Source organism: Lepidochelys kempii, chromosome 9, assembly GCF_965140265.1.
Source record: "Lepidochelys kempii isolate rLepKem1 chromosome 9, rLepKem1.hap2, whole genome shotgun sequence".
Lineage (NCBI taxonomy): Eukaryota > Metazoa > Chordata > Testudines > Cheloniidae > Lepidochelys > Lepidochelys kempii.
Genome location: NC_133264.1, coordinates 52702101 through 52714317, shown reverse-complemented (window position 1 = coordinate 52714317; position 12217 = coordinate 52702101). Strand labels below are relative to the sequence as shown.

At 48.5% G+C, this 12217-nt stretch overlaps 1 protein-coding gene across 10 annotated transcripts in view; it reads left to right on the top strand.

The window, feature by feature from the left end:
- Positions 1 to 12217, top strand: part of EPHB1 (EPH receptor B1) — a 342358-nt gene that overhangs the window by 263230 nt on the left and 66911 nt on the right. For 8 of the 10 annotated variants that reach the window (XR_012160837.1, XR_012160843.1, XR_012160841.1 and 5 more), the window contains exons 6-9: positions 2268 to 2449; positions 5328 to 5490; positions 10416 to 10524; positions 11650 to 11714. Coding sequence is in view for 3 of the 10 variants with exons in the window: in XM_073360347.1 (XP_073216448.1) it covers positions 2268 to 2449; positions 5328 to 5490; positions 10416 to 10524; positions 11650 to 11714 (519 nt within the window). In the remaining 7 variants the exon portion in view is untranslated. The remainder of the gene's footprint in view (positions 1 to 2267; positions 2450 to 5327; positions 5491 to 10415; positions 10525 to 11649; positions 11715 to 12217) is intronic. The other 2 variants (XR_012160842.1, XM_073360348.1) reach the window with 2 other exon arrangements.

Below are 12217 nucleotides of genomic sequence, written 5' to 3'. Positions count from 1 at the left end.
CTTTGGTTATATGGGTGTAGCTTATCATGCCAGAACAAGCTGAGTGAGTGGAACTGTGCGTATGTCTACACACATATGCCCGTGTTTGTATGTCCATGTTGCTGTCTGTGAGGGCACATAAAATGCTAGGAATCTGAGAGGGGCTGACCCAGCGACATGTGTTTCTGTGTATACACACACATGCACATGCACACACTACACAAACACAAACACAACATGGGACGTCTCGGACACACTGAAGCCAGTTCCCCAGCTGGCAGGGGCCTGTCCTGGTGCATTAAATTAAATGCACTGAGCCTCGCCTCCTGACCATGACACCTTGGATGGTTGCCCACAATGCCCACCCATAAGTCTGGCCCTGTTTGGGGGACAAAGCCCCCTTACCCCCTTCCACAAACTATTCCCATGCTCTGGGTGCTCAGTGAGACCCTGTCCTGGGACCTTACTGGGGGACTTAGCAGCCTGGATAGTTAAGTGGAAATATTGTCCTGCCAAAGTTTATTGTTGTTATAATTTGTTTGTATTGCAATAGCACCTGGGAGCCTTAGTCCTGGCCCAAAACCCCACTGTGCCAAGTGCTGTACAGACTCTGAACAAAAGACAGCCCGGTGCTTACAATCCAAGTATCAGACAAGAGGCAACCTGACAGACAGAGGTTTAGACTGGGTAGCTCTAACCTCTGTCACAGTTAATGGAATGGGGAAGCTGTGTTTTGTTCACCTCCTGGGAAACGTCCTCTGAATTTGCTGCTTTGCTCGCTATGAGTTGTTGACTGTTCCTGGTGAGACTGAGCACTCAGAATTCGAAATCTCTAATTAAAAATAATTATCAGTTTAAATATTTAACCAGTTTTATTGACACACTGCTCTCATTTCATGCATAGTGTTGCAATAATAGCAAATAAACGTGGAAGCCTCTTGCTAACTTGGCAAAGGGAGGGGTGGGGTGAGTTCTCCACCTCCAGTGGAATTCAGCACACACATACACACACACACCCCGCGACACTGCTCACTCACTCCTCCCAGAGAGGACTTGTGTTTGGGACTTTTTAAGACATGGTTGAAGAGCAAGTGACTTGCCTCTGGAATGCGCCAAACTGCCCCAGATGACACGTATTTGCAAAATATTTCCTAGGGAACCATACACACCACTCTTCCTGCCTGCAGCCCCTACACACCAGGGCGTGGGGCCAATGACAGGCAAATGGGGGCATTTTTGTGGGAGCTCAGTGTTAAAATAATGGCAGTACATCTCAGTGTGAGGGCCTGATCCCAGCACCCTATGTGATTGGAACTCCCAGTTACTGCAAGAAGGTGTTGTGATGTTTCACACTCACAGGACTGGGACCAAAGAGCAGCTGGACCTGCTGGGAGCACTCTGCTATGTGAAATAGGGTAGAGGGAAAGTCTTGGTCAATGGCCTTTTTTGTTTGATTATTGTTCTGTGTTTCTCCCTCTTTTCATACATCAGTCTGTCTTCTACATTGTCTAGATTGATTAGATCAATTCCATTATTGTTAGAGATTGATTTTGATTATTCATGGAGCAGGGACTGAGTTCTCTTCTTTATTTTCTCCGCTGCACCAAGCACACCGCTGGCCATCAACAAACAATAAACCATCATCATAACTCTTGGTTACCCATATGCTGAATCTGTCTTTCTCTCTCCGTCTGATTCTGCTTTCTACACCTATTTATCCCCCTCTGCTACAGCTACAGTACATATGCCTCTTTCTTTATATTCCATTCTTTAAGGTTGAATTCTCTGTGTTATCTGGTTTCTACAACACTGAAAACATTTTCTCTTGGTCCCTTTAAATAGGTGGTTTTAGTGCAATGAGTTGTATTAATGAATAGGCAACAGGTTTAAAACACAGATTAGGAAGTACTTCTTCACATAGAAAAGGATGAACCTGCCAGAAGCTGGGACTGGACCAAGGGGGTGGATCACTTGAAATTGCCCTGTTCTGTTCATTCCCTCTGGAGTGTCTGGCACTGGCCCCACTGTCATAGACAGGATACTGGGCTAGATGGACCATTGGTCTGACTCGCAAGGCCATTCTCATGTTCTTATGCTGTATAATATCTCATCCTCCTTCCTTCAAACCTCTCGCCATTTGCTCCTTTCTTCCCATTCTCCTCTTTCCCTCCTCACCCCCCAGGATGGCTCTCTGACATTTTATTTTCACCCTCTCTTCAGATCACGTTATTCCCCCCATCCATGAGTTAATTTTCACTTCTATTTCCTGTTTCCTCCTTTCTCCACAGCTCCCTCCACAGTTCCCATCATGCACCAGGTAAGTGCCACCATGAGGAGCATCACACTGTCGTGGCCTCAGCCAGAGCAGCCCAATGGCATCATCTTGGACTACGAGATCCGTTACTATGAGAAGGTGAGCCGGATCTGCCACCCCGAGATCAGCAGCACTGTGGGCTCACGACCAGCCACCGTAAGCCTGAATGAAAGCAGGGGAAGAAGGCTGGGGTGGGGACAGACACTCCAGGCTCTGAAATGCTTCTGTATTTTTTTCCTTGTTGTGGATTGTTAATTATGGGCCTGAGCCAGCACCCATTGAACTCAGTGGAAAGACCCATTGAGTACAGTGGGGTTAGGATTAGGTCCTTGGATAACTCAACAAAGTTTTATCATGAGAGATAACACCCAGCCCTGGCAGGTAAATTGGGTGTGAGGTATGGGTATGAGGGGGCATAAGTGACACTGCTGCTGGCTTTGCCTAGACTAGAGTTTTGGGTCATGTTGCGTTAATTGAATGTGAACTAACTAAAGTTCTGTAAGACAATCGTAAATGCTAATCCAGACACACCACCAGCATTTGTTCCAGGACAGAAATGTTTGTTTCTGGTCTAGGTGCAGCGTAAGTCGAGCAGTGAATTAACTTGAGTTACAACATGACCTGAGAGTCTGAACAAAGCCTAGTGTGCTGGATGAGAGGACGTGTGTAGAAGAGCCATGTCCAAGCATCTGTTGTGTGTGTTTTTAAAGGGAGGGAGCAATACCCCTTGTTAGCCAGGTATAGAGTGCAAAATGGTGCTGAGCAGGTTTCCTCCAACACCAGCTCCAGCCATTCACTTCAAGGGGCTCGTTCCTTGGCTGCATCCCACTCCACACCTGCTAGTCCAGCGCCACACGGCTCAGCCTCCATAACTCCTTTCTGCTCCGCAGCTGCTCAAGTGCTGACCTGTGCACCCCTCCTGTCACGTGGACACGCAGGGCTAGGAGAAGACAGGTCAAACCGACTTTTCCTCAGTGACCCCATTTAAGATTTGAATGTGGGTGACAAACAGGGTGACAAACAGTGCTCACTGCACCAGCAAACGCATTCGTGTTTGTAGTGTGGTAAGTGCTTTGAGACCTCAGCTGAGATCAGGACCCTGTTGTGCTAGGTGCTGTACATGCACATATGCCCCAATGACCTTGCAATCTAACTGGACAAGATGGGGGGGGGGAGGGAGAAGGAAAGACTTGTCTTCGTCCCCATTCGCTGATATGTTTGCTTTCCTTACTCACTTCTGCAGTCTTTCCTGATCTCTCAGAGGAAAAGTCTGTTGCAGGAGGCAGTTGTGTCCTTTAACCCAAAGGGTGTTGCTCTGGGCAGGGCCGGCCTTAGGGAAAATGGCACCCTGGGTGAACTTGCATTTTGGTGCCCCCCATTGCCGCTGGTCCCCCATCCTCCCTTCCCCACTAAGCCCTGTACTGTGCAACCTTCACCCCTGATCCCTGCACCTCCCTCCTGCACCCCTAACCCCTGCACTGCCCCCTTCACCCCAACCCCTGCATTCCCTTCCTGAGCCCCAACCCCTGCACTGTGCCCCCTTCACGCCAACCACTGCCCCCTCCTGTGCCCCAATCCCTGCACTCCCTTCACACCTACCCCTGCACTTCCCTCCTGTGCACCTAACCCCTCCACTGTGTCCCCTTCACCCCAACCCCTACACTCCCCTCCTGTGCCCCAACCCCTGCACCCCATTCACTCCTACCCCCTGCACCTCTCTCCTGTGCCCCTAGCCCCTTCACTGTGCCCTCTTCAGTCCTACCGCTTGCACTTCCCTCCTGAGCCCCTAACCCCTGCATCCTCCTCCTGCACCCACGTGGGGAAACTGACCCACCTGGATGCACAAAGCAGCTGGCATTGGTGCTCCCTGCCCCCTGGACTGCTGCTCCTCCGCCCTGTGCGTAAGGAGAGGGCAGGAGAGCAACAGCTGCTGATGCCTCAGCACAGCCCAGGTGGGGAAGTGACCAGAATGCAGGGAGCCCTGGTGTTAATGTGTGTTGGGGGGGACTCTGTGTGTGTGTGTGTGTGTGAGAAAGCACTCAGGGGCAGGAGCCTGAAGGCTTGTGTTCAAACACAAGCAGCCGCCAGCAGCTCCGCACCCAGAGAGGCAGCAGCACACGCACAGATTCCCCCTGTCCAGTCACCCCAACTCAGTGGAAATTGGGTGCATGGGGGAGTGGAGGAGGACACCCCGACAACAGCCCCCCTCCCCCAGCAGAGTGGCCAGGGTCGGCCTTGTGGAGGACAAGGAAGGGCGGTGGGGCAGGGACACCAGCGGCTGCACATGTGGAGCAGGGGGGAGGAGGGGCACCCCTGCTCTGGAGGAGTCACCTGGCTCTGACGGCTGGTCATCCAACTGCCCCCTGCAGCTGGGTTCTCTCCCCCCGGCCCCCTCTCCAGCGCTGCTGCTCGCCTGCCGCGGCAGGTCAGGTGGGAATCCAAACCCTGCTCACTGCACCCTCTTTGGCAGGCCACCCTGGGCAGAGGATCAGACGACCCACCCCAAAGGCCGGCCCTGGCTCTGGGGACAGATTATTGGCCCATGTAAAGAACCATACTTGCAGATTGTGAGCAGGGGTGTGTGTGCTGCAATGGCATTGAGAGAGGAAGCAGAGGTCACTTCATCGTCTAGATCTGCCACCTCTAGTTGATACAGCTTGTACCTGCAAGCGGTCTTTCAAAGAAGCCATGGCAGGTTGGCAGTGTGACACCCGTGTGCAATGTGTCTAGCTACCGCACTGTATACATATAGACACACACACACACACACACACATATATATATTAATATAAGGCACGCATTTCATTAGTGACAATATGGCCATGTGCATTTTCCTTCAGTGCTCTGTATTTTCAGTGCAGAATGCTTGGAGTGGGGTGACTGGAGCAGTAACGCTTTAACCCCAATATTCCCATTCCACCAGTGGATCAGCCTCATGCCTGAGTAGAACCCTGGGGTGGCCATTGGATGGGACTACCGTTGCTCTGGAACCTCCCTTTGATCGACACCAGCCTTTCTTTGCCGTTCCCCGCAGGACCACAACGAGTACAATTCATCCATGGCCAAGAGTCAAACCAACACGGCCAGGATCGAGGGACTGAGGCCTGGCATGGTGTATGTGGTGCAGGTGCGAGCCCGGACAGTGGCTGGCTATGGGAAATACAGCGGGAAAATGTGCTTCCAAACGCTGACAGATGGTAAGTGTGTGGCAAAAGGAGGGGGTAAGAGAGAGAGAGGCTTCTCTTGCAGCTCAAGCTGTAATTGGATTAAATAAACCTGTCTCTCCAAACCCCAGCTCCCAGAGGGGCAGTGTGGCAAGAGCCAGGTGATTTATAGTGATGTTTGATTAATTGCCAGCTGGAGGAGTAATCTGTTTTAAATCTCTTATCTCTGTTTTCTCCTCCACCATTTAACTGCATTTCCCCACATCTGTATGTGGCTTGGATTATTTGCATGCCAGCCAGGGGAGAACATGAATGTTAACCCCTTCCTGACCCCATGCCTCTCACCACAGGAGAGCTTGCTAAGAGTCTGTTCTGGCTGAGCTGGGAAGTACGTCACACTAGCGTGTGTGTGCTGTATGAGGGTACGCACAGAGATGGGGGAGGGGATGTGATCTGAGTGCCACGGAACTCACATGCACATAGAAATGAAGGATGGAAGAGAACTGTCAGGCCAGCTGCTCTAGTCCCTCTCCTGGCCAGTCCGGGGTTGTTGCCTACACTCCACTCTCTGCTCACTGGGATGGTCTACGCTGCAATCGAAGGTGCGACTGCAGCTCAGTTAGACACACCCATGCTAGCACGGCTGAAAATACCAGTGTACACGTGGCAGGGGAAGCTTCAGCGGGGGCTGCACACAGCCACTGGGGAGCTACTCGTGTTGCTGGATCCTGCACCACCACCTCGACACTGCTATTGTTAGCCATTCTAGCAAGGGTAACGTTAGCGCGGTATGTCTACCCGACCTGCAATAAACCCCTCAAACTGCGGCATAGACACATCCTTGGTCCAGGCGTTTTTTTAACCAGTCACTCAATGGAATGTCCGCTCTTTCCTTCCAGAGACTATTTCACACTCTAACAGGCCTCCCTCACAGGACGATTTTCCCAGTATTCAGCCCCGGTGTTTCAGTTTCATCCCACTACTTCCAGCCTCTCCTTCTTCAGCCCTAAATCTTTCCACTTCGTCTGTGGCACATACCCCCTTCAGATTCTTATAGATTATGTCCCTCCAGCCTCTGCTCCCTTGCTCTCATTTCACAAGCCCTACACATTTAACTCTTTGACTCTTCCCTCCTGTAAGTCAATCCCCCAGCTCTTTAATCATTTGTATGACACTTCTCTGAATAACATCAATAAAAGATGCAAAGAACAGACTAAAATAAGGAGATTAGAAAGAAGCTATCCTTTCTGTACGTGCTCTCTCCTACTCTGTATAACAGTTTATTAGTTGTATATTCGGTAAGTCACTCTAAGAGATGAACAAACTGCTTCAAATCAATTAAGAAGTGGCGTGAAACATTCCCCAGATCTCAGAGCATTTTAAACCTGATCTAAATCTCTTCAGGGCAGATGGGTCCAGAAATCAGGCCAAGCAGTGAATGGAGGTATTCAGGGTCCTTTCCTCAGTTCAGTACATTGTACCAAAAGGTCTAGCTCTTTCTCCAAAGTTACACAACAGCTAAGGATATTTGGATCCATTCCTCCGGTTCCAACTTGTCTTTGTTTCTTAGCATGAAAAATTGCCAGTTAATCTTAAAAAATCATAAGGTGGGGGGATTATTTTTCATTCTCACAACACTCCCCATTCCTTCAGGGAAGTGCTGAAATTGGCAAAGAAAGGCTTTTCTTGTGGTAGTCTAACATGCCCAGAAGCCGTAAGTTCAGAAATCTCCCAAAGGCAGTCTGTTCTCTCTGATTTCCAGCCCATTTGTACCTCCTCTAGAGTAACATGCCATGGGCTCAACCCTGCAAGGTGCTGAGCATTCTGCCTCTGATCCAGCAAAATATTTAAGCATGTGAGTAGCCCCACTGAAAACAGCAGAGCTCTGTTGATTTACACCAGTGCAGGATCGGGCCCATAATAGCTATTACTACTACTGTTTATGAACTTCCAGGACATCACGTGATGGACACTAGTTCCCTAGATTGCTCCAGTGAAACCACACAACCAGTAGTCTGCTATGAACATGTATGTGAGGGTTTCTCCTAGGAACACAAGAGGATTAGAATTGAGGCCTATAGCTAGGGGAGAAACTCCATAGCTCTGTCACCTCCGAACCTGTGTCTTTTCTTTCTCCTTTGGCTCTGTTATTTTGGGCTTTGCCATAGTGAAAAACTGAATAAACTCAACTGAGCATGCCACAGATGCAAAAGACCCTCAGCCTCTCCTCCAAATCTATGCCTTTATATTGCATGTTCAATAAAGTGTCATATGTGCCCATGCAGATTGCACATGTTTGAATCAAGCTAGATGTCTATATACCAGCAGGGTAATGCACATGCTTAATTGTGGGTACAAATGGATTAGCAGCAGCTAGGATTTTCAAAGGGGCTTAAGGGAGATAGGAACCAGCTATTACTGAAATGTAATGGCAGCTGGGTGCCTAACTTCCTTAAGCACTGTTGAAAATCCTCAGCCATTAATATTAATTTGTATTGGGGTGGCAGCAGGAGATCCAGTCAGGGCCCCATTGTGTTCAGTCATGTACACAGATATGTAGAAAAAGACAGTTTATAGCCCAAAGACGCAGAAGCCATTAAAAGAAAAATATGGCCCTATGACTGTTGCCCAGAAGCACAAAGACAGAAAGATGTGTGTGATTGTCTGTGGCAAATGTTAATTATTTATATTACTATAGCAACTAACGGCCCCAAACAACATCAGAGCAGGCACACAGTCAGAGATTTATTCAGAGCAATTCAATGACTTGTCCAAGGTCACACAGTGAGGTTGTGAGAGAGTCAGGAATTAAACCTACATCTCTGGAGTGTTGATGAAATGCCTTGACCACAGAACTATCCTTCTTCTCTGAAAAGTTCTTTTGCCTTCTCGTATTTAAGAAGCTAACCTTCAGCAGGTTCTTTTGTGTATTTTTTCTGAAAGGCAAACATCTAAAAGCATAAGGAAAAGGAAAAACACAGAATGACTGAAAGGATGCAAATAAAAAATGAATGTCTTGAATATTCAGGATTAGTGAAGGGAGGAGAAAACTCTGCCTCCAATAAGCAATTAATTGAAATTTAATAAGAATGGATATTGTAGATTATTAAATAATCATTGATCGTTAGATGAGACTTTCTCAGGATTTAAGTAGCACGCAGGAGATAAATCTGGTTACTAGCAACTAACTGTGAAAAAGAAAAACTAAAGATAAAAGGAGTGCTAAATACCTCCTTTTGAAGGACTTTTTCTTTAACCTTTTGGTTTCTGCTTCTGGCACAAGTTAACAGGTCTTTCTCTCTAGAAAATGAGTTATTACTATTTGTATTGCAATAGGAACGAAGAGCGCGGCCCTGTTGTACTAGGTGCTCTACAGACACGTATCGAGAGACAACCCTGGCTCTAAGTAGTTTTTCATTTATATAGACAAGACAGACAAAGCCAGGGAGGGAAACAGAAGCACAAAGATGGGAAGGTCACGCAGCAGGGCACCGGCAAAGTCCAGATCAGGACCCAAGTGTCCTGAGTCACAGTGCCGTGTCCTTATCTGGTACTCCATCAGCCAGGCGGTCATTGCTAAATAGACTTAAAGCATTCGAGGCTGATTCTTGTTTACATTAAGGCCCCTGTGCACTACTCCGACGGTGTAAACGGCTTAAAGTAGGCATACATGCAGTTGAAATGGGCCTTAATGTAAATGAGAACCAGTCCCTTGGGATGAACTCCTGTCGTAAGATTCTGGATTTTCATATCTCCCCTTCCGGTTTTAACTCCTTCGCTGCTGCAAGTTCAGAGTTTGTGTCTTGGTCACATTTTTGTGACAAAAGGGGCTGTTCAAATCAACAGGACACAGCAGCAGATCGTATGTTTTCTCCTGTGTGACCCTGGAAATCAACTTCCTCAGTTGCTCCAGCTACTTCCCTGTGTTGCATGGAGTTCAATGGCTGTTGCAGCTACAGCTCTCTTTGCAAGATGGTCACCCGCGCTCTGTAGCTATAAGGAGCCAGTGAAGCTAGAGTTCTCCTCGTAACTACTCTTTTTTTCTCGTTTCCAGCATGTTGACGCCCTCAGGATGGTCTCGGGGGAGGGCAGGGAGTAGGGCATCTATATGAGCTGAGAGTCACATTGTTGGACCATAGCTGTGGGGTAAATGAAGAGCGATCGCTGGGATTTCCAAAGGAGCTCCCAACTCTACCTCTCTTTGAAAATCGCAGCCGTAATTGCTAAATACTCCCTCTGCCCCAAGCTCGTGGCTCTAAAACTCCTTCCATCTCCTCTTAAACCCATGATCAGCTCCCTCTTGGTAATGTATAATGCTTGTGCAAAGCCGAGGGTTGTGCAGTTACCCCCTTCCCATCCCATCCCTCCTTCCCCCCAGGCCCAGTGCTCAGTCCCTGGGGCGTCTGTTGTGATCTGCTGTGGCAGGTGCTCAGCAGGTACCTTGTGTGAGTCAGTGTGCTCTAGAGCACCGAAACAAAGCCCTACAGCATAATAATCTAACATGCGGCAGCGTGGCTGGTGCCATGGCTGCCAGACCCAGACCTGAGGAAAAGGTGGAGGTTTTCAGCTTTTCACAAGATTCAGAAATGTGTCACATTCGCTCAACCTGCCAACCTTTCTGTTCTATTTTTTAACCTCAAATGCACGCGAGTCGTGTGTGACAATCCGCATCAGGGCTATGCAAGCCCAGGACTGTCTCATCCCCCTGCTTCTTTCCGAGCCTATGGTGATGCTCCCAACCCACAAGTGGTTGGCCTTGCCGAAGAGGTGGGAGGAGCAATATATCTGGTGCCTCAGTCTCATTCTGCCACCCTTATTCCCAGTGAATAGTGCCTTACTCCATTGAAGCCAACGTGGGCAGCTTCTCAGCCAAAGGGCAGCAGAATCAGGCCGCGAGAGGTTTGTCCTTGGCTCTTCCTTGGGTCGGAGAGAGAGTAAGATGCCTTTCTGCCTTGCAGATGACTACAAGTCAGAGCTGAGAGAGCAGTTGCCTTTGATCGCAGGGTCTGCAGCAGCCGGTGTGGTCTTCATTGTCTCTCTGGTGGCTATTTCAATCGTCTGCAGCAGGTACCATTTTTCACCCGCAGTCTTTAGCTTTTCCTTTGCAATCAGAAAGGAGAGTCTCCCTGGCATGCAGTGGCCATGCCTCTGATGCAGTGAGAGGGCCTTCAAGGAGGTGCCATTGGCTGCAGTGCCTCCTGCTGGCCAGCCCGGAGCAAAGCAGCAGCCAGACTGCAGAGAAAGGGAACTGTTCACAGTTCCCCTTGGTTGGCTGTGCCGTGCTGTGTAGGCGTAACAGGAACTGAACTGAGATTTGGAGGTGGTGGAAAGTACAAAGTAAACAGCATGTGCAAGAAATGCATGTGAGGTGGGGAAGGATGAAGTATCCTTGCAGTACTAAAGGGCACGAGATGTGAGTCTTCTGGCTCCCATTAAAGCTTGCCACTTACTGAGCTATGTTCTGCCCTCTGAGCAGACCAGAGGGCATTAGTTGGGCCACAGCTGAATGAGCTGGGGACACCTAGCACAAGGCAGTTTACAAATGACCATTATGCTTGTACTAGAGAGTCCCAAGGCAGCGCTGCCACGGGTAAATATCACACCAGACAGTTCTCAGTGGGTGATACATTTTTTCAGTGAGTTTTTATGCGAACACAATGAGAAGTTAGACGTGAAACAAGAGGGGAAGCGTGTTTCATTCAAGTGAACATGAGCCATGGAGACAGCAACAGATTTAAAGGAGTCTAATCAGAGAATTTACTTCAACAATATTTTTTGCAAACATGGACCCAGTTTTATTGTCTCCCACCCTTTCCTGCTCCACTCACTGAATCTGTAGCAAGCAGGGAGCACAAAATTGGGCATGCGGATTCCAGAGCTACAATTTATGCTGGGTCACTGTCTCTTCCTTCTCCTGTGGACACTCACTGTTTCAAATCTCTGACATACAGACAAATATAGATAGACAGCTGTGCATGTGAATGTGTCTCTATCGATATATCTGCATGTGACTGTGCACATCTATATCACCTCGATGTAGATATTTGTTAGTGCATGAGTAATAGGCATCATTTTCCCATGCCAGTGCAGGTAAATTCATTATCACACTCTTTTTCAGAGATGCTCTGAGTGGTCTGGGTAAGAATGAGCCACTTATACATTACCTGAACAATTTGTCTCCCCTTTCCCTAGGAAGCGGGCTTACAGCAAAGAGGCCGTGTACAGTGATAAATTACAGCACTACAGCACTGGCCGAGGTGAGTGGAGAGAAAAACGGTACAGCAGGTTTGTGATGAAGAAAGTTGTAACGTGTGTGTTTCCTATACACTAATAATTTTTACAGAGAGCTGCAACTGTCTGTGGCTTTAGAAATCACATGGAAAGATAAACTTCTCCGCGCAGCCTAACTCAGATGAAGATGATACACAGGACAATAGCAAAGGATTTATGATCATAAGCTCAGTGCAGCTCAGCACACCTTCATGGGCTTGAAGAAGAAGAGCGAGGCAGTTTGGTGGAGAGAGAGGGGGAGGCTATTGTACAGTAAGGTGCAGTATTAAAGAAGGAGAGAAGAAGACAGCGACTATAGGGTGGAATGAGTGGGGTAGACACATTGCATGCCTCTGAAGGTGAGGAAAAGGAGTCGGAAGTTGAGGGAGAGAGGAGGCTAGTGAAGGGAGATGGAGCTAGCGAAGGGGTCTAAGGAGAGCAGATGTGATCAGCGCACTGGGAAAGGATGCTGATTTTAGCAGGAGAGCTA